The sequence below is a fragment of the Lepisosteus oculatus genome, chromosome 10, assembly GCF_040954835.1.
Source record: "Lepisosteus oculatus isolate fLepOcu1 chromosome 10, fLepOcu1.hap2, whole genome shotgun sequence".
In the NCBI taxonomy this organism is placed as follows: Eukaryota; Metazoa; Chordata; class Actinopteri; order Semionotiformes; family Lepisosteidae; genus Lepisosteus; species Lepisosteus oculatus.
In genome coordinates, this window is record NC_090705.1 from 17,172,954 (window position 1) to 17,200,211 (window position 27,258).

At 37.3% G+C, this 27,258-nt stretch overlaps 1 protein-coding gene across 9 annotated transcripts; it reads left to right on the forward strand.

The window, feature by feature from the left end:
* zdhhc11 (zinc finger DHHC-type containing 11) lies at positions 1-26,997 on the forward strand. 9 transcript variants are annotated; one of them, XM_015357571.2, is made up of 14 exons: positions 1-60; positions 426-804; positions 2,114-2,258; positions 7,786-7,843; positions 14,457-14,707; positions 15,776-15,954; positions 16,707-16,808; positions 20,124-20,248; positions 21,094-21,249; positions 21,695-21,810; positions 21,919-21,977; positions 22,845-22,908; positions 23,166-23,238; positions 26,208-26,997. In XM_015357571.2, exons 5-14 carry the CDS (start codon positions 14,486-14,488, stop codon positions 26,414-26,416), a joined length of 1,305 nt encoding a protein of 434 aa, XP_015213057.1. In that variant the 5' UTR covers positions 1-60; positions 426-804; positions 2,114-2,258; positions 7,786-7,843; positions 14,457-14,485; the 3' UTR covers positions 26,417-26,997. The 9 variants fall into 9 exon arrangements, with proteins under 9 accessions (XP_015213057.1, XP_015213056.1, XP_015213055.1 ...); XM_015357570.2 differs by having other exon boundaries at positions 14,486-14,707; XM_015357569.2 differs by lacking the exon at positions 2,114-2,258.
* Positions 26,998-27,258: the final 261 nt, after the last annotated feature.

Consider the following 27,258-nt stretch of genomic DNA (forward strand, 5'->3'; position numbering starts at 1 on the left):
TCATATTTCACTTCAGGTTCGACTGTTAATTTCTGTAGGATATTCCAGTTCTCCACCCAGGTACTAATAAAATAATAAATTCAAAAATATTTTTGCCAAAAACTAAATAGAAAGGTAATTTTAAAATGAACTCATGAATTTAAAAAAAGTTTGCATTGGTAATTAAATTTTACATTTAATATTGGCAGCTATAACGTGTCACATAAATGACACAACAGTACATGAAGAATTCAGAATCAAGGTAAACATCTTTTAACCACATAAATCAGATACGGTTCCTGGCACGCTGTGTGCGTTGTTTTGAACGTACAGAAAACGAACCCGTATTGTAGTGGGGAACTTTCTGTCTATGAAATCTCCACTCAAGCTGTTTGAACAGTCGAGCTTTAAGACCCGGAGTGTTAATTAATTGTACTTTGTTGCAGGAGTTTCCATAGACGCAAAGGCTTGAGGTGTTTAACTTTGCGAACTCGAGATCAGAAGCGTTTTCGCCAGGTTTTACTGAATGACAAGAGGATTCGGATACCTTCTGAATGAGGTGTTTATTCTGTGAATGTTAAATTTGCCCACCTGAAACTGACAGTCTTGTTTTTTTTAATAAACGTTGCAATATGAAGCCAGTGGATTTACTCGTGACAAATATTTTAATGTGACCGGTCCCATGCAAATCGAGTTAACCGGTAAATCAAACAACGCTGAAGCAACAGTAAATGTGGGGTATCTCACTACGGCACCTGGAGTCTTTCCTTGGGTTTTCATTTTATTATAATCTGCATGACTTCTCCACCTTTGTCTGCGGGTAAGGTAAGCTACAGTCGAAAAATATTATTTTAAACATTTTTCTGAGAGATGTTGTCTGTGTGTTTCAGTAAATATGTGAATTATGTAAAAAGGGGGTGAGGATACTGTTGATCATAAACTCCGTTCAAAGGTTACTGGGTTGAGAGAATTGATTCACGTGCCAATGATACTATTAAATACGTTAAAATGTGCTTAGATCCGTTACTGCGCACTAACTCCGTGATTTATATTAGGCAGAGTGAAGAGTTGTAATACTCTTAAAATCTGAAATTAAATGCCTTTATAAGGGTATACCACGCAGGCTGCTGTTATACTGATGCCTGCTTCCAGAATTTAATGTTTTTGAAAAACAGGTTAACAGTTACACATACTACTACTAGCAATAATTGTGATAATAATAACTGTTACATTCTTATAGCGCGAATTGAGTATACAGTATATAAGGGGAACTACTTTATCCTCTACCTGGGTGACACACAGCATCTTTTCTGCACCTACAGCCCCCCTGTACCGCAGATCAGGGGGAGGAGAGAGAAAATGCTTCACCACCTGTATTTACGTACTATGAAATTATCAATTTTTCATACTCTATATCCATACCATATTTACAGTACTTTTTTCTCGTAATTAAATCTTTCACAGGTGTATATACAAGTACCTCATAACCCATGTAACCCTCTGTTTTGGGGAGTCTGATACAATAGGATACAGTTAGGTCTGTATTGTGGTTGGAATCATTCTTTTTTGAATGGTTTGATCTGATAACTTCATAATTTATAATCAACAAAACCAATGGTAACTATCACAAATATACCTTGGCAATGGATTAAAAATACAATTGCAGTATGTACGTAAGTACAGTATTTCCATTTGAGAATGTAACAGGTTTGTACAAGATCATAATACCCCACTGTGGAAACCGTGGCTACAATATTTGTTAAGCAAAACAAAGTAAACAGGATGCAGAGCTGATGACTGACAGGGGTACAAATTAGAAGCCTAATGACTGGAGTTAAGCACCTCCTGGATTTAATGTGTTTCTTTGCTAGGCAACCACATTTCACTGACTTTATCATTCTTTTAACAAGCTGTGTTAGTGGTGGGTTCAGAGCACAATGTTGATTTGAGAGCTAATCAGTACTATTCCTTTTATAAATCCTGAAACGTTACCTGAGTCTACACTTTTTTTCTGTTCTTAAGGACTTTTTTAAAGACTTTTAATGCTAGCAGTATTAAAGACAGACAGGTACAACACAAGGCTAACGAAAGAGAAATGGGTAAAACTAGAAAACATTTTTTTTTACTTTTCTAGCTCTAATCCTGTAAATTTGGGAAAGTGCAATTACATCTGTGGACAGGAGGCATGTCTTCATACAAAGGGTTATTGGAATCTGGGACAAGACATCCAGTCATGTTAAATCGGTACTCTGAGATCTTTCATTAAACACCAGAATAAGGTTTGTGGATTAAATATCTACTAAAAACTGAACAAACCAAATGCGCTTCCTGTCTTTGCATCCTTCCATATGCTTTAATCCTTTTTGAGCTCTAGTGGCGGAGAGGCCAAAAACATAATTTGACTGAGAGTTGTCACGTCAGTACAATAAACAGGGTTAAAAGAAGATCCATGGTTGAAGTTGGAATAAAATGAATATGAGCAGTTTCAGAGAGTAAATGTATAACATGGTTAGAAACAAAAAGCGAAAATGAAAGAGTCATTGAGCAATATAGTACAAAAATTTGTAAAATCGTTTTAACAAGAATGGTTGGTTTGAAACACGCCATATGATATAGCTTACGAACAACAGCAAAGGACAGAAAAAAAGACTTTTAATTGTCCACACTGTGACATATCGGGGTTTTCCTTTTTGCGCTTGGAGCGCCACAGTACTTGTGATGTCATGTGCACACAGATGTGTTTTTGTCTGAATCCCCAGTGGATAGACGAGATGGCTGTGAGTTCTCGAATGCTGTGGGTGCCTTCCTAATGTGAAGAGTTTGATGTGAGAGAAGGCTCCCGGCCCGTCTTGCCTGTTAGGTGCTCGTTGCTTAGTGATTAACGACGTGTCCTACAGGGCCAGGTTCGACAGTGTAGCTAGTAAGTGGTTTGCTGACAGGTACCAGCAATGGGAAATCACAGTAAGTAAGCAACTGTAAGTTTTTGAAAAGCACTGTGAACTTCAGAAAAGTGTTTACGTGATGTACTGTATGTGCCTGTTCTGGTAAGAAATCTATAAATGTGTCTGTAATTCAGCTAAATGTACATTTTGCTTTAAAAGGTATTTTCTTTGAATTGCTTATTAACAGTGTATTGAATCCCCTTCCACATTATTAAATAAACTTAAATCTACAAATGTATTAAAAAAATTAAAAATTCTAGGCTTAAACATTAAGATTACTTAGGTGTTAATTATATCTCTTTCTTTTGATCTCTTCTTTAGCCATTTTGTTGGTAACTTAACTAGGTTTGCACATATTACATTTCTAATGACGTCCTTAATGACGTCCTTAAGTTATGCAGTAGATTACCTGAGCTTGGAGCTCAAATCAAAATCAACCCACCTGTCTGAATTTGTTTACAGTATGCATAATGCTGTATCAAATTCTGATTTTGGAATTGCAGAAAAGACCATGTCTTTGCTACAGTACCTAGAAAGTATTGGTCATATGCGTATTGTACATTGAATCCTCCAAGTTCATTGCATCTAAATATAATGGTTACATCGTCATTAATTGTAAACTTCTACATGTTGATGTGTTTCAGCCTGGAGTCCAATCTTCCAAATTGGAAAGTAAGGACCATAATCAATTTTCTGAAAGTAAAAATAAAATATTTAAACATGTGTCATACTGTAGGTCTGGCTGCCAATACTGAACCATTGTGTTCTGCTTGTAACTGTATGAAAGAACTGTTGCTAAAATGCAAATTGTGACCTATCTCCTTTTGACCGGTTACAGTGTCTGTATGGTTCATTTTGCAAATATACAAAACATGGGGTTTTTTCTGCTCTTTCAAAAGAGTTAACAGAGCTATTTAAAATAGTTCTTAATTCCAAGGCTGTGATGTTGAAAGCCAGGTGTGGTGGTCACAAACTGAAAAACATGTTCATGCACTGTAAAAATGTGTAAAGTCAATAAATGGTTGCTCATACATTGTTAAATTTAGAAATGCTCATTGGCTGAACGTGTCATTGAGTGTTGCCACAAAAAATAATTTGTAGTAAAAACTATACAATTTTTCTTACATTTAGATTTATGATATACAACAAAATTTTAAAAACTGGTCAGAATAGATTATTTTTTATCAAGTATTAGTGAATTAAAGGTGTGTGACTGTATTTTTCACAGACCTGTAGTGAAACCTTTATTTTAAATATAAAATTGAAATTCTTGATTTGAACTTTTAAGGCGACTACTGGTTGTGGTCTCACACCAATTTATTTGTTTATTAAATACTGAGCATCAGAAGAATCTTATCACTCTGTTTATTCATCTATAATAATCTGGATCTTACCAGATAATGGATCGAATATATTGATTAAATATTGGTGGTGACATTTTCATTAAATGTTCATTGCACGCTGACTGTGTTGCACATGAGTGACTTTGTTGCATAAACAATGATGTGCTTTTTTTACTCGGAGAGAGAGCTGACAGGGCTCAAGAGATGAGGTGATTTAACCTGTTAAATGTCAAGCCTGGTGAAAATCAAGAAAGAAGCAGAGCACAGAAAAGAACCAATATGTCCTGCTTGTTAAGAGAAAGCTCCCCTGCACCAGCAATTTTTAACCAGGCAATGCACTACAGCCAAACAGACCGTCACTGATCTAGTTACACTGCACCTGCAATGCCAACAAGTGATGGATGGCAGCCTCAATTCACAATGCTAGGTTGATCAGGCCCTGGGACCTCACAGGGGTGCCTTTCCAGTGGGCTAATTCTGACTTCTTCAAATGGAACAAGTGGGTCCCCAAGCTGCTTGTGTGGCAATAGCTGTCTTGCTAGATAAGAATGTCATATCATGTTGTGGATGTCATCTTCACCTGACTTGAATGTCACTGACCATTTATGAGCTATTGACCTAGGATACTGTACTGCCTCGAGGACTCATCGACCAATGAACAGGGAGAGTGTCCTAGTAGAGAGATGGGAAAGCAACCCGTAAGACAATTGATCACAAATGTTCATCAGCAAAGCAAATAAAGTTATGTTATGACTGCTCAATAAGATGTTTGCCCATGTTACAAAAAAGGTAATTCCAAAGATGAATTTGTTGCAAGTTTAAGCGATCATTTTCTTTTGACCATCAGTATATACGTGTTGTGTATAATGAACTACATAAAATAACTGTTTTCCAGGATTCAAGCTGGGTTTCAATATAAGGGTATTTCAATATGGAGTTTCTATCCATCATTTGAATAAATAAAATGTGTCAACCCTGGAAAAAAAGGGAAAGGGAAATAATATGTTCAGAAAGCAACCTGTGAGCCTGAATAGAACCACACAACAACAAATCACCTTTTTGCTTTAGGGGCTGGTCTCTAAGGATGAACAAGCTCCTCAGCAAGGTTGCTTTTCAGCTGAATTGGTCACAGGTTCACGCTGCCCATACAGTATATGCAGCTTTGTAGAGCTGAGCCTTGAAAAATAATAGGGCTTGTAGGCTACTAAATTACATCTAAGTGTTTCTTTTACCTGAAGGGGTGCATTCATGAGCTGACATACAGTATGTACAGAGATTAAAGCCTGTGCAGTGCTAATGCTTTTCACTCTAAAAATATCTCCTCCTCCTCCTATCCCCTCCTTATTGAGTGCAGTATGGACAGTAGTTAGCCAGTAGTCCATGGTGTTTCTGGAGCTCTACCAAAACTGTCCAAGCCCCAGTGTTCTGTTGGCTGGAGAATTTTGTCTCGCTGTCCACTGCTCATGTAGTTTAGACATTGTACATCTTAAACTGTATTATGCTACAGACAACTGCAATAAATCAGTAAGAAAGGATGGGGTTTACCCAAATGAGGATCTGCTGTGATCAACACTGGTCTCTCACCAGTTTGGAAAAATAAATTGAAGAAGCTGCTGTTCATTGGTTCTTGGACTTTTCTGATCTTATTTTTATGGATTCATGGTGCCAGGGCAGGGATGTTTTGCTAATGAAGTCAAGTCGGTATTGACCTGAAGCATTGTCCTTCTGCCACTGTTGTGTGATTTGACTTCTGACATCCTTTGGTGGAGAAGACTGAAGGGCACAACTACCGGGGGCTGGTTGAGGAGGGAGAAATTTTGATTTATTTTGAAAAATTTGGATGAATAAAAAAGTGGCTCACAAAAAAAAAAAGATGAGGGTGAGGAAGTGCTGGACTTTCTTTAACCATGGAAATTTATAACTAAATATTTGCAGTTTACTATGTATCTGTCTGCATGACAAAACCAAATGGATAATGATATAGGATTGCATTTTGCAAATTGCATTTTAGCTCAAAAAACAAAGGAGGTAATAAAGTAGTTAAATAAGTTCTACTTGATTTTACTGTATTTGTATGGTTTTACTTTTGTAGGGCATAGGCTATGTCTGGGTTCAATGCTTTACTTTTGACATTCACCCATTTAAAAATGAGACAGAGGGCAAATGACTGATAAAGCTCTTAATTCATAGCAGGAAAGTTGTACTACTGCTGTACCCTTGAGTGAGATGCTTCACTGAGATTGCTTTAGTAACATGCCCTGTTTAGTAAATAAGAAACAGTTTATGTTTCTGTGATTATAAGCAATAAATTAATAATGAAGTAATAATAATACTGTCCTGTGATATCACTGACTATCCAGATACTGTATTGGTCCAGGAAAAACTTCAGCTCTTCTTTTTTTGACATATCAAATATTTCAGAAGTCAATGGGTAACACATGTTTTGTGCTTAGGTTTGCGTTTTCTAAGGGAAGATCTGGTGTTTTCTAGTTGAGTTTTCCTTGAGCAAAATCCCAGGGGATGGTTATGCAGTCTAATCTTGCAAGTTGTGTTAGCACTGTTATAGGTTTAGACTCAAATCAGTGATAAAATGGAAAAGTGACAAAGTTTCTGGATCAAACAAGCTTTTTTGAGCCAGTGGGAATTACCATGCATGCCTCTAAGAAAAAAAAGATGAACTTAAAGAGAGAAAATATATCTTATCTCTATGGCCTTCATGTGGACAAAAGCTTGCATAATATTTGTGAGTTCTGCTACTGTAGAAGTATACACATTCCCCAGACTGCTACAAATGCTCCCCAGTCACATACTGTACCACCAACATGATATAATTGGTAAAGATCAATCTGCACCTTTGTGCTTAACACTTGGCTCAGGATTCAGTAAAAGATATTCATATATTTAGGTTTTTTACCTTCTAAATGGGACATCGCTGTAGCAATGAAGATGAAAAAACATCATGAAGAGAAGAGTTTCCTATTCCTTTAGAGTGAGATTAGGTCATATTGGTTGAAAATTACAAGATAACCAAAAAGAATTTGCACTGTGCACAATGCCTTCCATGCATACAAGGATAAACGTTGCAGACAGGCTGCATACCGTGTCCATCCCTCCATTTTCTAACCTCTTTATCCAATACAGGGTCATAGGGGAGCTGGAGCCTATATCAGCAAGCAGCAGGTGCGAAGCAGGGCACACACAGACACGCTCACACACTCAAGTAATGGTCAGTTACCTCAGAAGCCAATTAACCTACCAGTATGTCTTTGGACTGTGGGAGGAAACCCATTTGAACAAACGTCACACATATATCGCACTGCAAGGCGGCAGTTGTAACCATTGTGGCACCAAAATATACATCTCAACTTGTGACATTCTATGACATAGCTGCATAACCTGCTTCTCATTTAGTTTTGGAAACTTTTAAAAAGCCTTTCTGATGTAGTGGTTTATTGCATTATTTGTTTAGGAAATATGGTTTTATAAATGTCACTCTAAATTATAATTTATTATTCTTGTAGATCCTGAAACACCTAAAGAAGTACATTTCCAAAGAACAGTCTGAACAGATGAAGAAAGGTAGGATGAATGTATTAAATATTATACATGTGGCAAAGAACGTCATTCCCCTCTATCCTTTCCACACCTTGTCTGCCACGTGAAAAGGCCAGTTCTTTAGTCTGGAAATTCCTAAAATTTTGACCAGGGTGCATAGGAAAGGGTTTAGATTTCCATATAAAAATCTAGCCTAACCTACTGCATCTTAGATTTTATATGGGTGAGTGCTTTATTTTCATTATTAGGGGAGACTGGTGAGTATGTGAGAATTTCCAATCATTTTTCTCTGAGAGTCAATACACAAAGCCACTTAGACTGCTATTATTGACCATGAGAATGCAGAGGAAGCGAAGCCTTCTGACCTCCTTCTGCTCTTGCTCAGAAGGGTGTATTCTTCTAGCAAACCAACACTCAATGGGACTCTTTTCACCAGTGTTTTTTTAACCACCCTGTCACTTGTGATATGTGATAAAGCAGCCGTTTCTTATACAAATGGTGATATAAAGAGTGATTACTAAAAAATGAAGATGTTTTGCAGAAGAAAATTGTGAGGTGGCCCAGTTGCTGCTGGCCACTTCCTTCTTCTTGTGGTTTCCTCTTTCCCCAACTCCAGCGCAACACCGGTGTTGAAAGAAAAGGAAGTAGCTGTTTTTCTTGAGCAGAGCACACCAGACACTCAGGTTTGAGGGTGCTCTACCTCAATCATGAATGGAGCTACTGTTATTGTAGTTAGAAGAAGCTCACTTACCTCATGTTATTGAAGGAACCTTCAAATATTGTGGCTCCTGAAATGTCACACCACCACTCATCCTCAAGTTTCCGAAGCGGTGCTGAAGCTCAGCACTATGAGCTCTTAAGGAGACGCTGCCTCTCTCCAGCACACTACAGTGAATCTGTGAATCGTTTGGACAGCTATTTTCAGTGCTGCTGTGCCTTTTGGCACTGGGTAAGTAGGATAGGCCGTTCAAGGAGGCAGGAGTTAAAAAGCACTGGAATTTTGTTTTTTATGTAAAATAGCTAGCACATGTTTTTAGTTTTGATTCTGAACAACAGCCATAGCTTGCATCTCTTAATGTTACAAGAAAGTATTAGTAATAACAGAGAGCAGGAGATATATTTTATCAAAATATGCAGTAAAAAGTACTCTTCAGTTTTATCAATGTGCACAAGCAATGCTGCTCTGAGTTTTCTTTCCTAAAGGTACATTTTTTTCAAGTTTAGTTATTTCTGTGGTCCATTAATATTATCCTACCCTTTTGATTTCTAAAGGTGAGATCAGTAACTAAGGAGTCTAGAACTGGCTTTGGATTTTTAACTTATTTGCTGTTAATTATTGTAGGTCCTTCAGGCTGTTACTCGCACCGGTTCAATTATTTTCTCCCTTTCACTTTAAATAAGCATTTTAAATGAGTGTTTGTTAATGAGGAAGGACAGAAGCTTTGTAGTGTGCTAAACCTCACGTATACTGTTTCACATGTGAAAAAACATAACATCAATGCAGAACAAAAGCAGTCCAGGCTCGTTATATCATTCAACACTCTGTGACAATCGATTTTAGCTCACTTGACGCTCTATAGAGTGTAATTTTAGGCTGATGCACTATTGGAGACCTCTTGAAAAGTAATCTAAGGATTACAGTATGAAAAAAAAGTCTTCAATTCAGAGACATTAATATAAGGAAGCAAAAAGTGAATTTTTCATCCTTTGGTTTCCTGTAATTAAATAAAAAAGATTTTCATAAAGCTGTAAATTGAGACATATGGGGAGTTTTAAAGAAACCCATTGCAGGAAATGTCTTGCCCACAGATACATCAGCTCCGGAACAAGAATGCTGTCTTACTTTCTGAAACCAGGCAACCACTGGATTTTGTCTGTTTCATTTAAAAAGGTCTGAGTAGAAAGGTTGATATTTTCATTCTTTTTGTTTCGGCCATGGCCTCTGGTGTTGTTCTCATACAACTATATCATTAAACATTTCCAGTTCTTGAAGATCATGGTCCAACAGATACTTTAGGTAGACAGTGTTATAATAGTCCTTCAGGCAAATGGTTTTTTTAAAATGCTAAGTTAGGGTCTTTATGAGAAAAAAGAAGAAGAAATCCCTGCAACTCTGAAGGACTGAAGCTGGCCACCTTCGATCTGCACCTTTGAAATAACATCATGCTCATCCTTCTATCTGATCTGTGTGAATAAAGGAATATTTTTCATAATTAGATGTCAAAATTCTAGTTTTGTATTAACTTCAGAAAATTTAAAAGCAGAATAGTGGAACTGACAGGAAAAATTGAAGACCCTCTTTAATATCAGTTTGTACAGTATGTCCCTGTCCAGCTTCCTCACAACCTGGGAATTTGGTGGTTTAGCTTTGAATGAGTGAACACAGCAGTGTTGAGATGATTATTTTTTATTGGGTAGCAGTTGTGAGTTACAGATTGCAATTCCGTGTTTGTGCAGGTTTCTGTTTTGTGCTCACTCTGCCTACTCCATTGGAGTAATATACAGTAATAGATAGCCAAGGTTGTATTTGGTTTTGTATATTTGTATCTTATTTTGTTAGATGGAATAATAATAGAACACTGATTGGTTGATGGTGATTGCAAGGCCTTTGTTTTGCTCTTTTATGTTTCACCACTAGGAGGGTGTTATAAGACACTCGTATGGTTTGCTACAGGTATCTTAAGTATGGGGTCCTCAAGTCAGCGAGAACTCGGTTAATTCTGGACTGTCTGTGAGTCCAGGATTAACAAGTGTGCTTGTATTTTGCTTTGGATTTATAGTTAATGAGATAAAGGAATGAGCTTTTGATGGTTATTACACTTTGTGTTTTTATTAGATTTTGCAAGAGGGGATCTGCTTTTTAATTCTGGTAATACCTGAGCTTTTTTTCATTTTAATGAGAAAGTATCAAAAGTATCGTCAGCAAGACTATTGCTTTAGTTTTTACTTGTGCCCTATCCTCAATCTTGGGAAGAAAGAACTTGTGCTGAACATTACAGACAGCAGTGGGAAATCTAACCATATCTGTACCTTTATTAGTAGTTGGATTAGTCAAAAAGCATAAGGACTTTGTTAGTTTGTATTTTTTTAAATGTTATATTCAAGTTGAACTCAGTAAAGTGTGTGCTGCTTTTTAGATTGATTTCCTTATTGAGTTATTATTATTAGCTGCTGTGGCTGTTGTTTCAACAGAGCATAGCTGCATGGGCCATTCACTATCTACCTGATTAACCTTCATCTGCCACCCTTTACTTCCAAATCTGATGTGATTCTGTGCTTTAAAAGGCTACAGTTTTCCCACTGGCAGTCAGGCTGTCCTCTCAAAAAAGGTAGTTGCTGGACTAGATTCTTTTAGTGACGATGGGCACATTGAAATTCTGAGCATGCACCACTCGATAAAGTTCAACACTTGTGACATTACTGTATTATCTCGCTCAGTTATCTCGGGGATAATCAACGAGTAACACGTACTTTACACCTAATGCTTTGGGAATTTATATGCAACTCCTTGTTGTTTAACAAATAGGCCATCTCATTGCACCCTTTTCTATACGCATCTTTTTCAGTTCTTTCACTACTTTACTTAATTGTTTACCAATACAGCATTTATTGTCTCACACATAGAAATCAGAGGGCAAATGAGGTTTACAGGATACGCAGCATCTTAACAGACAGGTTCAAGGAAATTCTGTTAGCAATAAGACCTTTTTCAGGAATTGTAGACAGAAGGAATTTTACTCTTTGAAGTCATTATCAGACTTATGCACAGCTATATGTAAACATGATTAAACTGAAATGACAAATGGATCTTGTGACCAAGACATATTTATGTGTTTGCCAGCATTATTTGTCCATAAAGTGACAGAAATATCAGTCTGCATCACCATTGAAAAGTGACCATGATTAGTTCCAAAGCTGAATGGGTTACAGTAGATCTGAAAGCAGTGCCTTTCACCTGCTATCTGATTTCCTTATTCATTTTAAAGTCTAGTACACAGAAACCTTCTTTATCCTTCAGAACCATTCAAAACTACTGCTGCTACTACTTATAATAACAGCCATGACTTCATCCTTAAGGTGTCTGCTTTTTGTTGTGTCATATAAAGATTATATGTTCAGTTTGAAATCCTTACACTCATTTAGACTCATGTATTATGACTTGGGAATATGTGTAGTTTTCTATTGCATTACTTAGTGGTATAGAAATTGATTTGTCAGTCTCTGTCACTTAGTTTCAAAAATAAGATATAAAAAAGTTTGTATGGAAAAAATGACCACTACATTGCAGTTCAAAAGATTATGCACCTATTGTGCTGAAATAAACATTGTGCATACAGTATTCAGCCAAGGTTTAGAAGTTCTTATGCCATCACCATGAATTACAGCTGTTTTGGAGAAGAAGTGCTCATGTTTTTTTCAGTCGCAGGTGCCCAACTTCAGTCCTCCAAGGTCAGAATTCAGAAGGTTTTCTAGTTCTTCTAAATCATGAACAGCTGAAAGCCTTTGAAAAGTGTTAAATTAGTCCAGTAAATGGTGTGTTACCTGTAAGGCAAGCCTGTAGAGACGACTGCCCTCTAGGACTGGAGCTGTGAAGAAAATGTAAGTGTTCAAATAGATCACAGCTTGAACAGTCATGGTTCACTGTTTGCTTATTCCAAATGTCAGGATTCTTTCCAGTAGTCTCAGTGCTTGAAAAGTGAGTGAACAGCTAATCGGTACTATTTGCTTGCTTGCAAAAAATATTCCCTAAAATAATACCTAATACCTAAAAATAAAACAAAAGACACTTGTTATGTAGTGATTCCAATGTACTTTACTATTTCTGTGATAAACTATGATTAAATTAATCAGTTGAAATGTTTGTAAGTCAGTTCAGTACAGTGCCAATGTTGTGTTCCGGCAGTCACTAGGGAAAAAATAACCTATCCCTTCCTCCAATTGAGTATTAAAACAATACAAAAGCAGGCTGAAGTCAGAAAGGGACACGTATGAATTATAGATCTGTAAAGAAATGTAACTTAGCAACATTGTAATTTAGTGTACTGAAGATTGCTCGCATTCCTTTGATGTTTAAGTACTCTCCATGATGGCTCTCTTTTAACTCCATCTCCAGATGGAAAATAAAAGTATGTGCCAAGTACCAGATTTCTGGAAAAAATGTTTATGGACATCAGGCTGGAGAGCACATTAAAAAGCATATCTTAGTAGATGGATGAATGCAGATAGATCCGACAAGTCAGTACTTTCATTGAGACTGAAGTGGTTAATATTCTAAATTACTTTGCAGGACTTCACTGTCACCTTTATGCTTGAGATTATGTTCAGTGTGAAAGTATTCCCTAAGGTGTGTAAAAAAACAGTTCTAGCATTTTGTGGCATTATTAACTCACAGCTATATTTCAACCATGTAACATTTGTATATTTAATAAAGAAGCTATTAAGGAAATATTATTATTTATTTAATTATGCAACAAACAGACTAAATTGTTTGTCATTCAAATTTATACTATGCGTAAACATAATGAGTTACTCAGGGAAATATAGAAAATGTTTGGCTGATATTATTTAGGTTTTGTTTTGTATACAAAGATCAACCGTGTCAGATTCATATATTGTGTTGTTGGTTTTATATATCATGTCAGTATGAAAACTCATGAAGGAAATGCAAAGTCACACATGGCAAATTGCTTTGGGCTGTTTTAGGGGTTTGGTACTGTTCCAGACCATGGTATTAGTATCCACCAAATACAGTACATGGAATCAGCAATCAGCACAGGTTCCACACTAATTTAGTCAATCATACTGTCCGCCTGGGATGAGTGGGACAGAATTGTAAGATAATAACTCTGGACATGCTTCCGGGACACTTTGAACTGTGTTTTCAATTTGGAGCTGCTGTAATTTAAGATGAATCAGGAGTCTGTCTGTTGTCTGTTTAATATTTTGTGTGTCTATAGTATGAATGACCTCTTCAGATCATCTACGAACTTTGGAGAGTCTGTGGATCTTATTTCCACAGTGATGGACTAACAGCTGACACTTCCAGATAAAATATGATTATTCATCAGAGATTTTAGAATTTTTTTCTAGCCTCTGTAAGATGTGATGAGGATAGCAGCACACAGTCAAAAATCCCTTTAATGGAGCCATAATGATCTGATGTAATGGTTGGAGTAGCTAAGGCCACTGACATCTTCCAAAATGACCGAACTCACCTGCCCAGAGCTCAGAGGTTATTAGACCCCAGGCTGCAGTGTTAGGTATCAGCATGAGTACTATTATTCAGGGCCTCATTGGGTAGCCCAAAACAGAACTGCAGTGGAAGGAAGCTACTGTAGCATCACTAGCTAGAAAAATCACCAGGTGATCATTTCTCAAGTGTGTATTATACTGTATATGTAACCTTGGGTCACAATTACTTTCAGTACAATTAGGGGTTTTGTATTTTGTATTATTAGGTTCGAGAAGTGGACCTATGATGAGAAATGTGCTAATCTGTACATTCCTTGCATATACTGTAATATACTATATCAATTCAAATTCCACGTCTTTCTTTTTGTCTGTCAGAATTACAGTATATTGTAGGTCGTCTTTTGTAAACGTCTGAGCTGTTCAAGCCTTTTCTTTTGTGTTGCAGGTAGCTGATGCACCTGTGCTCTCTTGCAGATGAACTGCTATGATCGGAGGCTGAGGCGCACTGTCCCTGTCCGAGGGAGCAGCAGCAATGAGCTCGTCTCTCCTCCACAGCGCTCCAGGGTCAATGGCTGGTCCCTGCCCCTCCATTCCTTCCAGTTCATCGCCTGGGTGGTCTACAGCTATATGGCAATCGTAGGGTTTGGCATTTATATACCCCTGCTGCCTTACAACTGGAAATATGCTGGATACTCTGTATCCTTTAAAAAGAAAAAAAAAACATGAAACAATTCTTTGACATGCAGACTACATGAATGACAGTGTTGCAAGGGTCTCAGTGGAAGATATTGATTCGTTTGGGGTAATGGCAGATTTGGAATCTATGCTTTCACTCCTCCCTTGCACTGCATGCTTCTGGGATAAGCTCTATGTTGCCATGACCTTCACATAGACATTTGACTTCTTGATTATGGATGGATGAATACGCTGCTTAAATGAGATGGGAGATAGTCACTCAAACGCTGTACTGAAAAAGGTTTCTTTTTTTTAAAGAGGCATAAACGTGTGATTCCGTTGAGTAATTTACTTCAGCGGTGCATCTTTCCTTTCTATGCTTGGCGAGAAAGGCAAGCTGGTACAAAGGCCTTGATTGGTTAGAGAAGGCAGAACTAGTACGTGTGCCACTGCTGGGCTTTTGGAGATGCAGTAGAAGCTCATCTTGTTAATAAACATGGTAAATGGGTAGCCTCAACTGATTTTGTTTATTCTTTCTGCAGATGATACTCTTCATGCAGAGTAGGTCACTCACACATGCAGATTTTTTTTTCCTTTAGCCTGAGGAGGAGGCTTGTTTTGCTTTCACATCACCAAGGAACTTAATTAGTAACCCATCTGCCTCAGTGAAAGGTCAAACTGCAGTAGTTTTAAAGTGAGTCATGCTTGCTGGTGTGTTGGAACGCCTACAAGTGCGTGCTGCTTGTAATGGTCAATGTGCAGTCCTGCTCATTCCTGCGAGGGTGTGTGGTGTTAGTTTTGGATGTATGCCATTAATTTAGTAAGTGGGACCATAAATGTCAAAAAATAAAAGAAACTTTGTGTCACATTTGTGTGAAAATAAAAACCTGCTGTTACTCGTGGACCTGGTTGGGCTAAAGGGCCTAAGATCTTTGCCACAGTACTTTTGAAAAAAAAAGCAGCTTATTGCTTTCTTTTTCAGGCATGAAATGAGATTAGCATGAATTAGTATAGCTGAATTAACATGGACCTTCTTCTGCTTCTAAAATAGGGTGCCCCAGTTAACCTCCTTGACTTGTACATGTGCAGGTAATTGGTGTGGCATTTGTCTTCCATTTTGTGACACACTTGGTTGCTGTATCGATCGATCCAGCAGACCCCAGCATCCGTGCAAAGAAGAACTACAGCAATCCCATGCCGGTCCTAGACAAGAGGAAGCACCCCCATGTCATACAGAATCTGCACTGCTATTTGTGTGAAGTCGATGTGTATGTAGTCCCACTGCCTTACCTTCTTAGCTCTCTTGTTTGAGACCTGTGTTCTTCCTCATCTCACGATTGTGGATGCTGTTTTATTTCCAGCACTCCCTGTTTAATCACAGCTCACACAGTGTAAATCCCTACTTTCTTGCTGAGTTCCAGTGTGTTTTTCACTGAACTAGAGGGAAGAAAACTGAAAACCTGCTTCACTGAAACTGAAGTAATGGATTAGTTGACTAAGGTCAAGGGTCGCAAGTGTCAAAACAAGGAGACTGATATACCTATGACCATTTGTAAGGTGTAAGTTAATCTCTTGAGGGGAAATCTAACATCTGTTTTTCTACTTTTTTGCTTTAGAAAATATCTTAAGTGATGGTGGACCACAGTTCAAAATAGGAGATCAGTAACAATTTCAGGCATCACTGTGTATTCTATACTATGTTTTGAAGATGTACTTTTTAACAAAAAAAAAACTGGGCCTGTATTATTTCTTATTGAAATAAGCACAGTTTTTTAAGTAAGTTTGAAAGCTTTGCAACTTCACTTTTCAGAGGTTTACAAGGTCAAGAAATCTCCATTTTCAGTCTTAAAAACATGGATACTGCTGATGTTTGCTTCCCTGTCCATATCCACATAAGATAACCAAACAAGATGGGCCAGGTTTCTTCAAATTTACAGTGGTAGCCACACCAAATATGCTTCACACAGGATTATGCATTTCAGAAGTAATTCAGTTTTCCTATTTGTATTTTTCATTCTAGAGGTCCAAAAGTGAAACACTGTAGCAGCTGCAACAAGTGCATTTCAGATTTTGATCATCACTGCAAATGGCTGAATAACTGTGTGGGAGGAAGAAACTATTGGTAAGAGATGCCACAAGATGGTAGATTGTGGAGCATTATAAACCTTTTTTTGAAATTTAGTAATTTTTGGTGGGTTGTACTACACATTCTTTGTGATACTATAACACCTCAGTAAATGCCCAAAATGTGGTCACTTAAAGTGTGTACTCAGTAATGCTTTGCCCCCAAATTACTTTTATATTAATGTAACCATACACTTCAAATTAAGATGTCACTATCTATTGAAACAGAATTTAAAACATTATTGTATCGAGATAGCTTCTACAGTATAAGCCTCTAGGGCCTGATGTTGCCTGCTGTGTAGCAAGTGTAAAAATTGTATTATTTCCTGTGAATATTGGAGGACTGAATCAAGGCAAACTCTTAATATTACAGACTCTGATACTATAGACACGTTACTATCCAGTATCTATGGACACTATACAGTGCCTTGCGAAAGTATTCGGCCCCCTTAAACTTTTCAACCTTTTGCCACATTTCAGGCTTCAAACATAAAGATATAATTTTTTTATTTTATGTGAAGAATCACCAACAAGTGGGACACAATTGTGAAGTGGAACGAAATCTATTGGATTTTTGAAACTTTTTTAACTAATAAAAAAATGAAAAGTGGGGCGTGCAAAATTATTCGGCCCCCTTGCGTTAATACTTTGTAGAGCCACCTTTTGCTGCGATTACAGCTGCAAGTCGCTTGGGGTATGTCTCTATCAGTTTTGCACATCGAGAGACTGAAATTCTTGCCCATTCTTCCTTGCAAAACAGCTCGAGCTCAGTGAGGTTGGATGGAGAGCGTTTGTGAACAGCAGTTTTCAGCTCTTTCCACAGATTCTCGATTGGATTCAGGTCTGGACTTTGACTTGGCCATTCAAACACCTGGATACGTTTATTTGTGAACCATTCCTTTGTAGATTTTGCTGTATGTTTGGGATCATTGTCTTGTTGGAAGATAAATCTCCGTCCCAGTTTCAGGTCTTTTGCAGACTCCAACAGGTTTTCATCCAGAATGGTCCTGTATTTGGCTGCATCCATCTTCCCCTCAATTTTAACCATCTTCCCTGTCCCTGCTGAAGAAAAGCAGGCCCAAACCATGATGCTGCCACCACCATGTTTGACAGTGGGGATGGTGTGTTGAGGGTGATGAGCTGTGTTGCTTTTACGCCAAACATATCGTTTTGCATTGTGGCCAAAAAGTTCGATTTTGGTTTCATCTGACCAGAGCACCTTCTTCCACATGTTTGGGGTGTCTCCCAGGTGGCTTGTGGCAAACTTTAGACGAGACTTTTTATGGATATCTTTGAGAAATGGCTTTCTTCTTGCCACTCTTCCATAAAGGCCAGATTTGTGCAGTGTAAGACTGATTGTTGTCCTATGGACAGACTCCCACCTCAGCTGTAGTTCTCTGCAGTTCATCCAGAGTGATCATGGGCCTCTTGGCTGCATCTCTGATCAGTCTTCTCCTTGTCTGAGCTGAAAGTTTAGAGGGACGGCCAGGTCTTGGTAGATTTGCAGTGGTCTGATACTCCTTCCATTTCAAGATGATCGCTTGCACAGTGCTCCTTGGGATGTTTGAAGCTTGGGAAATCTTTTTGTATCCAAATCCGGCTTTAAACTTCTCCACAACAGTATTACAGACCTGCCTGGTGTGTTCCTTGGTCTTCATGATGCTCTCTGCGCTTTCAACAGAACCTTGAGACTATCACAGAGCAGGTGCATTTATACAGAGACTTGATTACACACAGGTGGATTCTATTTATCACCATCAGTCATTTAGGACAACATTGGATCATTCAGAGATCCTCGCTGAACTTCTGGAGTGAGTTTGCTGCACTGAAAGTAAAGGGGCCGAATAATTTTGCACGCCCCACTTTTCATTTTTTTATTAGTTAAAAAAGTTTCAAAAATCCAATAGATTTCGTTCCACTTCACAATTGTGTCCCACTTGTTGGTGATTCTTCACATAAAATAAAAAAATTATATCTTTATGTTTGAAGCCTGAAATGTGGCAAAAGGTTGAAAAGTTCAAGGGGGCCGAATACTTTCGCAAGGCACTGTATACTATCCAGTATTATTTAATTCCCTATACTACATCATAATTAATATTTGCTTGGATAGACTCTAAAGAGGCATCTTTTAAACTGTGGAGGGTGGGAAAATGGCCTAAATACCACAAATGTTTCTTGTGAAATTTCTTCTTGTCTTGAAGTAATCTGTTGAAGTTTCATCAGTCAGTTCAGCACTCTGATGCTGTGGGTCATGAAGGTAATTTGTTTGTTCCAATTAAAGCCATGTCATACTTTGGGCTTGGGGACCATTACAGTTCCTGAGGTGCTGAAATATATATAAGTATACTGGTATCATCCAACTACATTACCCTCTTTTAGAAAAATGTGTGATAATCAAATCCTATACTAAAGTGAAATGAAAAACAGTAGCTCCAGCTTTTTTCAACAAAGGAAATTTTATTTTATTTTTAATGTTACAAGCAATTTTCTTCATGTAATCGAATAAAGCACCTTACAAGACCCAGGGACAATGTACATAGTGATACAAATGACATTAAAAGTAAAATAATTAAACCAAAACAAATAGGATAGATATAGGCCCTAGTAAAAAAGAGTTGAGTTTTGAGTTTAGATTTGAAAAGTCAAAGACTTTCTCTCTGCAAATCAGTGGAAGGGCATTCCTAACAATGGAGCAGCAACAGAAAAGGTCACCAAAAGTCCAAGATTTAGTCCTGGGTACAGTGAACAGAAGACCCGCCTCAACTGAACAGAGCCAACGGGAGGGAGTGTAAACATGGAGGAGTTCAGAGCTGTACTGTATGATGGAGCCAAATAATTTAAAGCCTTCAAAGTCAATAATAGGATCTTGTCTTAAGTGTAGGAGTGATATGCTGCCAAGGTCTGGTGTGAGTTAGAAATTTAGGAACAGAGTTTTGCATATATTGCAACTTAGAAGAAGAGGAGCCCATGGAAATGAAGCGTTGATGTTATAAATGTATGGCACCCAACATTGGACTCTGATAGACATTACCTAATGCAAGCAATAATTCCAAAGTGATAAGATGTTTCAATCAGATTTTTCACATGGGACTCAAAAGATGGGGAGGATTGAGTGAATCCCAGATTCCTGATTACTGCTGGCTTTCATTATGGCTATCAAGGCTCAAAATATATTAATTAGTTCTATCCAGCTTTAATTTTGTCATTTATAGCTCCCTATGGTTTCTATCATGGTTATCACAAAGCATATAAAATTGTTACTGTACAAAAATCCAGTCAGCTAGAGCTGAATGCAGTGTATTTTGTTTTTCAGGTTTTTCTTCCTTACTGTGGTTTCTGCAGTCTTTGGTGTCCTGCTGCTTGTATTTGTCATCCTCTTTATATTTATTGAGCATTTTTTGAACCCAGCAGAGTTGCGCACGGCTCCGCAGTTTAACAGTAAGTCTTTCTGAGCACCAACCACTGTAACTTGTATTGCATCCAGACTGCTGATGAATAAACAACGGGAAAAAAAAATGTTCAGTGCGTTGTGAAGAAAATCTGAGACACTTCGTACCTGAAGTGAGATGGGAGATGATTTGCTTGTTTTTTCTTGGAAAATCAATTGCAGCCAGAGGACTAACAGATCTTAAGGTGCTGTTTGAGATTGGACATAGATTTTACAGGCATCTATCCTCCTGCTCTCTGGCAAGTTTCACAGGGGAAGACAAATCACCACTTTCTATTAAAGCCTGTAGAAGTAGAACAAAGTAAAGGAGAGCAAACAGGCAACATCATACTGTGAGCAGAGGAACTGAATTGGTTTTGGTTCCTTTCTGATGGGCTGCCCGATAACTGGTGACATTGCAGTGTGTCGGTATTCTCACAAATAGGGGTTACTAAAATAGAGAATACAAGAAGTAGGCAGAAGAAGCAGGTTAATCAATAATTAAATAGTCACAGCCCCCAAGTATTAAAGACTATTCCTAAGTAGTTGAAATAATTAGAGTTCTTTATTCTCCGGAATAGCTTTGGTGAAAAAGTAATAAATCAGGCACACTGGCTTAACCAAATATTTATTAATAATGACAACACAAACTAAACGACACAGAACATATACAAGTTGCACTAATTATGATGTAGTATTGTAGCATCTTTTATTTACACAGTAATACAAATCTATAATTTGTCATTTCTTTCATAGATTTTCTCCATTGTTTCCAGAATTCATTCCCAAACTTTGTCATTCAGAAATAATCCTCTAATGTTGAACGATGTGTGTGAAACATACTTTTTCTCTGTAGATATAGCTGAGAACAGCACATGGCTTGCATTCCTTCCTGTTGCTCCCATTGAAACGAGTTCTGTTGGAATCCTTGTGGTTGCTTTCATTACTTTCATGCTGGGAGTCGCCTCTCTGCTACTCCTGGGGCATTTGCTGGGATTCCATATTTACCTCTGTAAGTACACCCTTGACCTCCTGTCTGTAAACTTGCTCTTTTGAGTGAATTCTTCTGTCTTTCCTTGTGCAAAGCAGGTGTACACTTAGACAGCCCTTTTTTTCTAGTTTGTCATTTGTAATTACTTTTCAGAGTGTTTGAGTTGTTGCGTTACAATGTGGAAATAAAGGTAAAATACATTCTGATTTAATCTGTCTTGATTTCAGGCTGTTAGGTCACGAAATGAGTTACTTTGGAAAGGGTGTTTCGATTTTCTATCGGCACTGTATATATATTGGATTCTTCTTATGCAGATGTGCAACTATAAAAACACTTGTCTACTGACAAACAGAATAAAGACCTTTCCTCAAAGAAAATTTGTATGTCGGCCTTTCCCTCATGTACATTCGAAACTAAGAGTCTATTCATATGCGAGAGACTGTGTTGCTTTTTTTGTCTCCCGCAGTGATGAAAAAGATGAGCACTTATGAGTACATAGTGAAACAGCGACACACACAGAGCATTAGAGACCAGAATATAGGAGCCACTCAGTCCACTACAGCCAGTGGCACCTCCCTTGAGGTAAACCCATTATCCAGCTTTCCTTTTCAGCATTTAACCATCTTGTTACAAAAACGCAAAAGCCCATTCGGGGTTTATTGAACAGTCTGTGCCACCATGCCTTTGTAGAATTTACCCCCTGTGGAGTCCGCTGTGGACTGTGATGCTCCATTGTCTGGGAGGGCGAGGTGAGTTTCTGCAGACATGATGAATTACTATTACGGGTGGAATGTAAGTTTTTGGAAAATTACTATCATAAAAAAACACTGAAAGTAAGAGTAAACAAAAACATTCTGTGCATCATTTATATTTTGTCAGAACCTGTCAGGATTTTAACTATTTGTTTTAATGCCTTGTTTCGGAGATACAGTGTCATTGACCTATTTTTATGACATAAAGCAACAAGAGTTATTCTGAACACTCCTCAGCCAATGCACATTATATGGGCTGCCTTCATTTGACGGCGTAGGTTGAGAAGCGTACAGAAAACCACAGAAGAGCTTTAATGTTTATTTGAATGCAGGGTTAATTATCTTAATTTTCCCTTAGAGAACCTCAGTCTTGGTACTGTGGGTTGGCATCATGGGCTGTTGACATACAGTACATATAATGAAAGACTCCTCTATGAGCAGATGCTTTGTGGCAAAATTGACAAGGATTTTGAAAAAGGTCTAGTGTATTCTTGTTTCTGTTCTGTTCCTTGTTTCTGAAACTTGAGTTCTCAGTTATCTAAAGGTTCCAATTATTCAATTAACTGCATAAGTCTAATGCTTTTAACCATGCTCTGAAGTGATTCATAGGTAACCATACCTTTATTTACATTTGATGAGTAGTCAACTGTAAAAGACCTCATATTTGTTCAACAGGGAAAATTATTTAAGTTGTGTAATTAACTACATAACAGAACTGGACCAAAAAGAGAAAACACTACTCCCTCCATGTTTTGGTTTTGCATACTGTAGGAGAAATGAGGGTGGTACTGTACATGGAATTTCAGTAAAGATAATGTGGAACCATGTGAACTGTGTTTATGATGATGTCTTTCGTATTCACAGTGCTTTAAAATATCAAGATAAAGTCCAAGTTGCCAGCAGGCTCTCAAATGGTATTTGCACAGAGGTGAGTTTCTATTTATGAATTAATTAAAAAAAAAACATGTGTAGATTAGTCTTAGTATCACATCTGGTATCACATCTGTAAATATTTTTTTTTTTACACTCTTCGTATCGATGGTTACAAAAATGAGTATTAGTTGTTTATGCTAATGGCTGCCAGGAATAACTGTAATGAATAATGCTTTTTTTCTGATTTCACATTTAGTTTCTGTTTACGTAGATACCAGATGCTTACAATTAAAACATATTTATTTATTTAAGACAGGTAGTTTCCAAAGTGGTCCAGGAGACAGTTTTTATTACAGCCCAAAGTCTGCTTCTCAGTCATTACCAGGTAGGTTGTTTTATTCCTAAACTGTGACAAATGGTGTGTGAACCGTTTGTTTCCATTCACACTCAGGTTGTGCTGGTCCAAGAATCGTATTCATTACATTTCCAGAGAGGGAACCAGTCACACAAGAAATAAGTTGCCGCTCTGCTCAGGTGGCAGAAACAGTAAATTCACAATAAATTAATCTCTGTAATCAGAAAAGCTATACTTGCATAGAATATGAAAACTACACAACAAAGAATATGAAAATGAAACTAGGCATCTAGGCATCAGTATCTCATTGGGAATATAGACCATGTGATTTTAGAGTTTAAACTGTGACCAAATTTAATTGCTTGCCTGTTTGAGAACTGTTGTTATTTGGGCTAACAACTTGGGATATGTTGTGTGATTTCATAAAAATGTCAGCTGCTAAAGGAATTAAGAGTCTGTAATTAACAGTATTGTAATTAACTCAATAAAATTAAAAAGAAAACTTTTAACCTTAAGTAGTAAAGATTACTTGGTTGGGAACGGCTGAAGTCTCAGGTGAATCATGCAATTGGTGTTTCCCCCCTCTCCTCCCCTCATGGAAAAGTGGTTGGAGAACTTATTTTTCTTTAAATTTTTTAAAGCTTTTAAAAACTGAGGTTTAATTGTTCAGTTTGTCTGTCTGTCCAATAGATGTTTCTAAGATCAAGTAAAATAGAAACAAGAATTTTAATCTTTTAGGATGTATTTGCACACACAAAGGTTGGATATTATTTTAGTCCATTTTCCAATAACAACTTGAGATAAATTTTATTACAAATCCAAAATCATTACAAACAGACTTGCTTTAACTACCATTATCACAAAATCTCAGTAAACTCAGTCACTAGTTCATTTAGATACAGTTTTCCAGTGATTTCATATTCTACTGACATTGTGGCAATTCCAACCAGTCTCTCTTGCACCATTGTTGAATGCAGATAGTTAAAAGAATGTGTAGAGGTAAAAGCTGAGAGTTTATTTTCTCATATAAACATCAGTACTTCTTCAGGAGTAGGATGTTCCTGGAGTTGTCTAGAAAAAGCATGAAGCTCACTAAACAAATCTGCATCTGTTTCCATGTGACAATGCTGACACTAGTTTTGTACAAACTTGCAAGCTGTGGATACACTATCATATAGAGAAGCCAATCACAGACATTTAGCTGCTCCATCTGTTTAATTCTTTTGGCAACTGAGTGAAAAGCAGTATCAAGGACCGCGATGTAGGAATTGAGTTGGAAACTCTGATCTGGGTTCTGAACTGCTGTTTCTAATCCTTTATAAGAAAACTGATTTCTTTTGCTGAATGCAAATAATTCGAATTTTGCAAGAAATATACAGATCAAATCCTTCATCACTTTTGAATTCCTCCAGAATAGCGATTAGAAGTGAGGTTTATCTTAAAAGGGATATTGTACAGTACCACAAGATGAGTGAAGTCAAGAGATTTACATTTAAAAATGCCATCCTGTTGCATGATCCAGTAAAGGTAGTATCATCAGCAGTTTCAATTAGGGCATCATAAATGTTTTCTAGTTCATAGCAAAGAGGATTCAAATGAATTATTATTTACAATAACAACTAAACAACACATTACACAATATGTTTACAAAACAAGGCAACACAGGACTTAAGTTAAGCAGACACAAAATACTAACCCTGTAAAATGAAGTCCTACTGTATATAATGCCTAAACGGGCCAACAAAAGAAACTGCCTAAATTAACAGAATCCAACCCAGTGCTACAGTACATCCCTCTTCGTTATAATCCTGGATGTCCAAAAGTCAAAGGGACTCGGTCTACCCATTCTAAAAATGAATCACCAAAACCAAGACCAGAACAAGGTCCACCCACCTAGTGCTTCTGTTTCCTGTTAATTCCACGTCTCTCTCTGTTCATCTCTATTGTCTTCCTTTCTCTCTCCTGTGTCTTTTTAAGATGTCTTTCTGCACGTTTAAAGTTTATTCTTCAATTTTTAAATTTTAAATGTCTTTTCAATTCAAAGATCTTGTCTTTCACAGCCCACTCTCTGCTACATTAACAGCTCCAAAGCATATTTTAGCCCTTATTTCTTACACTTAAGCCAGTTATAAGAAAGAAAACTGCATTATATAGCTAAGGTTTAATAACTCTTAACTCACTTAACTCAGAACTCACATTCTGTATTTATGAATCGGAAAGTCATGATATCACCACTCAGTAGCAGTAACACAGCCAGCAGTGCTAAGAGCAATAGCAGGAGCACAGTGACAAAGAACGTGGTGAGACTGAAATTCATATTCTATGGTATTATAAGCATATTTGATGTATTAGTAAATTCTCAGAAATGTATAGCAATTCATTATAATTCATATTATTCCCTCCTTACACACGTTAATTGAAATAATTACATCTTTTTATTGTATCTTTATTTTTAATTTTTTTAATAGTTTTTTAAAACTAATTTTTAGTTCACCTACGAGTGAGCTGGTTCTGAACCCTGTTGCAGTATCATCATGACTGATTCTGTTTCCCATTTAAAAACACTTAAACTCTGTTAATTATGGAACAAGGCTGGGGCCTATCATACTTTGTTCCATCAGTTACAATTGCAGATGATGAAGGTCTCTAAGTACAGTTGTTACCTTGTATGTCAGTCCTGCAGTTTACCATGTGATATATGAGATGTCTGTGCAATTACTTGTGTCAGCTGTTGAACGGGACATTGCAACGGTTTTCAACAGAGATATATGTAGCATACAATGATTGTGACATTTATATTAAAATAATTCTGGGTAAAATAATTGTCATGCTTTGTTGTGAACAGCTTCTGTGAAACCAGGAATAACTTGAAGCGGTTAAGACTGCTATTTGCCTTCTAAAGGGAGGTACATCATGGTAAAATAAACACTGAGCCATATTTATTCTGTAAACGAAAACATCATCTGCAGAAAAAATAATTCTGATTTCCATTTTCATAGCAAGCGTGGGAGGTGAAAACCTCTCAGATTCAGTTGGGATCCGGGAATCTACAAGTGAGGACAAAGTAAGGTCTGTACATCCGGACTCAATGGAAGGAGCCCCCATTGTCCAGAATCCTCTAGGGAGTAATCTCATGCAGGCCACCTCAGCGATTCAGCCGGGTCCTCCACACTCACCGTCTGGTACCACAGGCTCCGACCTTCCTTAGACCTGTACCCTCTCAGCCATTTAGGCCTGGAAAGAAAAAATAAACACAACAGAGATCTTGTGAAGAAAACACAAAGATGAGTCTGAACAATGTCGCCCATGGGAACACTGCAGAAACATCTCAGGTGACAGACTCAGCCGTGGGCCTTCAGTGACTGGAGACTTGAGGAGAATATGCAGAAGATGTGAAACTGAATGAAGTCAAAAGGGACAGTATGAAATTTACTTCATTTAAAAATGTTGCCTTCTGTCTTGAGGCCTGTTGTGTTTTGGTCAGGATATATAAACTCAATGATGATACTTTAATTTTTTTTGAAAAAGGGAAGATACTTTCAAAGTTATTTAAAAAACCAACATTCATTCAATGCTTCACAGCATGTGTCAACAAGCTGTACTCTGTGTACCTACCGTATTAATCTTTTGTAGGTCTGTTGTCAATTATTTTGTAGTTTTCTTTTTTGTTTCTCTGTTTTTACTAAGCTTTAATATGTAAATTTTAAATTATTTATATTACATTACTAAAACACTGTCTGTATATGATGCTCTCTGTATGCAAATATATTGCACAGTATTTTACATGAAGTCTTTCAGTTATTAATATGATTTATCTTTTGTGGATGTTTATAATAAAAGACTTTGAAACAGGTTGTATTGCACACACAAAAGCAGACATTTTTAGAATGATATAAGCCTTTTAAGATGTGTTATTCATTTAAAGGACTATAAGATCAGGGATTAGGCTACATTTTGAATTGACAAGAGCTTTTTGAAGTTGAAAATTAAATTAAAAAAACAGATTTTTAGAATATGGAACAGTTGAAAAAAGCTCATATCCGGTATTGG

Excerpts from the sequence above, each read along its gene's own strand:
- zdhhc11 (XM_015357566.2), top strand. The coding sequence starts at position 8,574 with ATGTTATTGAAGGAACCTTCAAATATTGTGGCTCCTGAAATGTCACAC. Across the intron at positions 8,769-14,485 it reads GCTGTGCCTTTTGGCACTGG|ATGAACTGCTATGATCGGAG; the intron begins GTAAGTAGGATA and ends GCTCTCTTGCAG. Across the intron at positions 21,250-21,694 it reads GGGATTCCATATTTACCTCT|TGATGAAAAAGATGAGCACT; the intron begins GTAAGTACACCC and ends TGTCTCCCGCAG.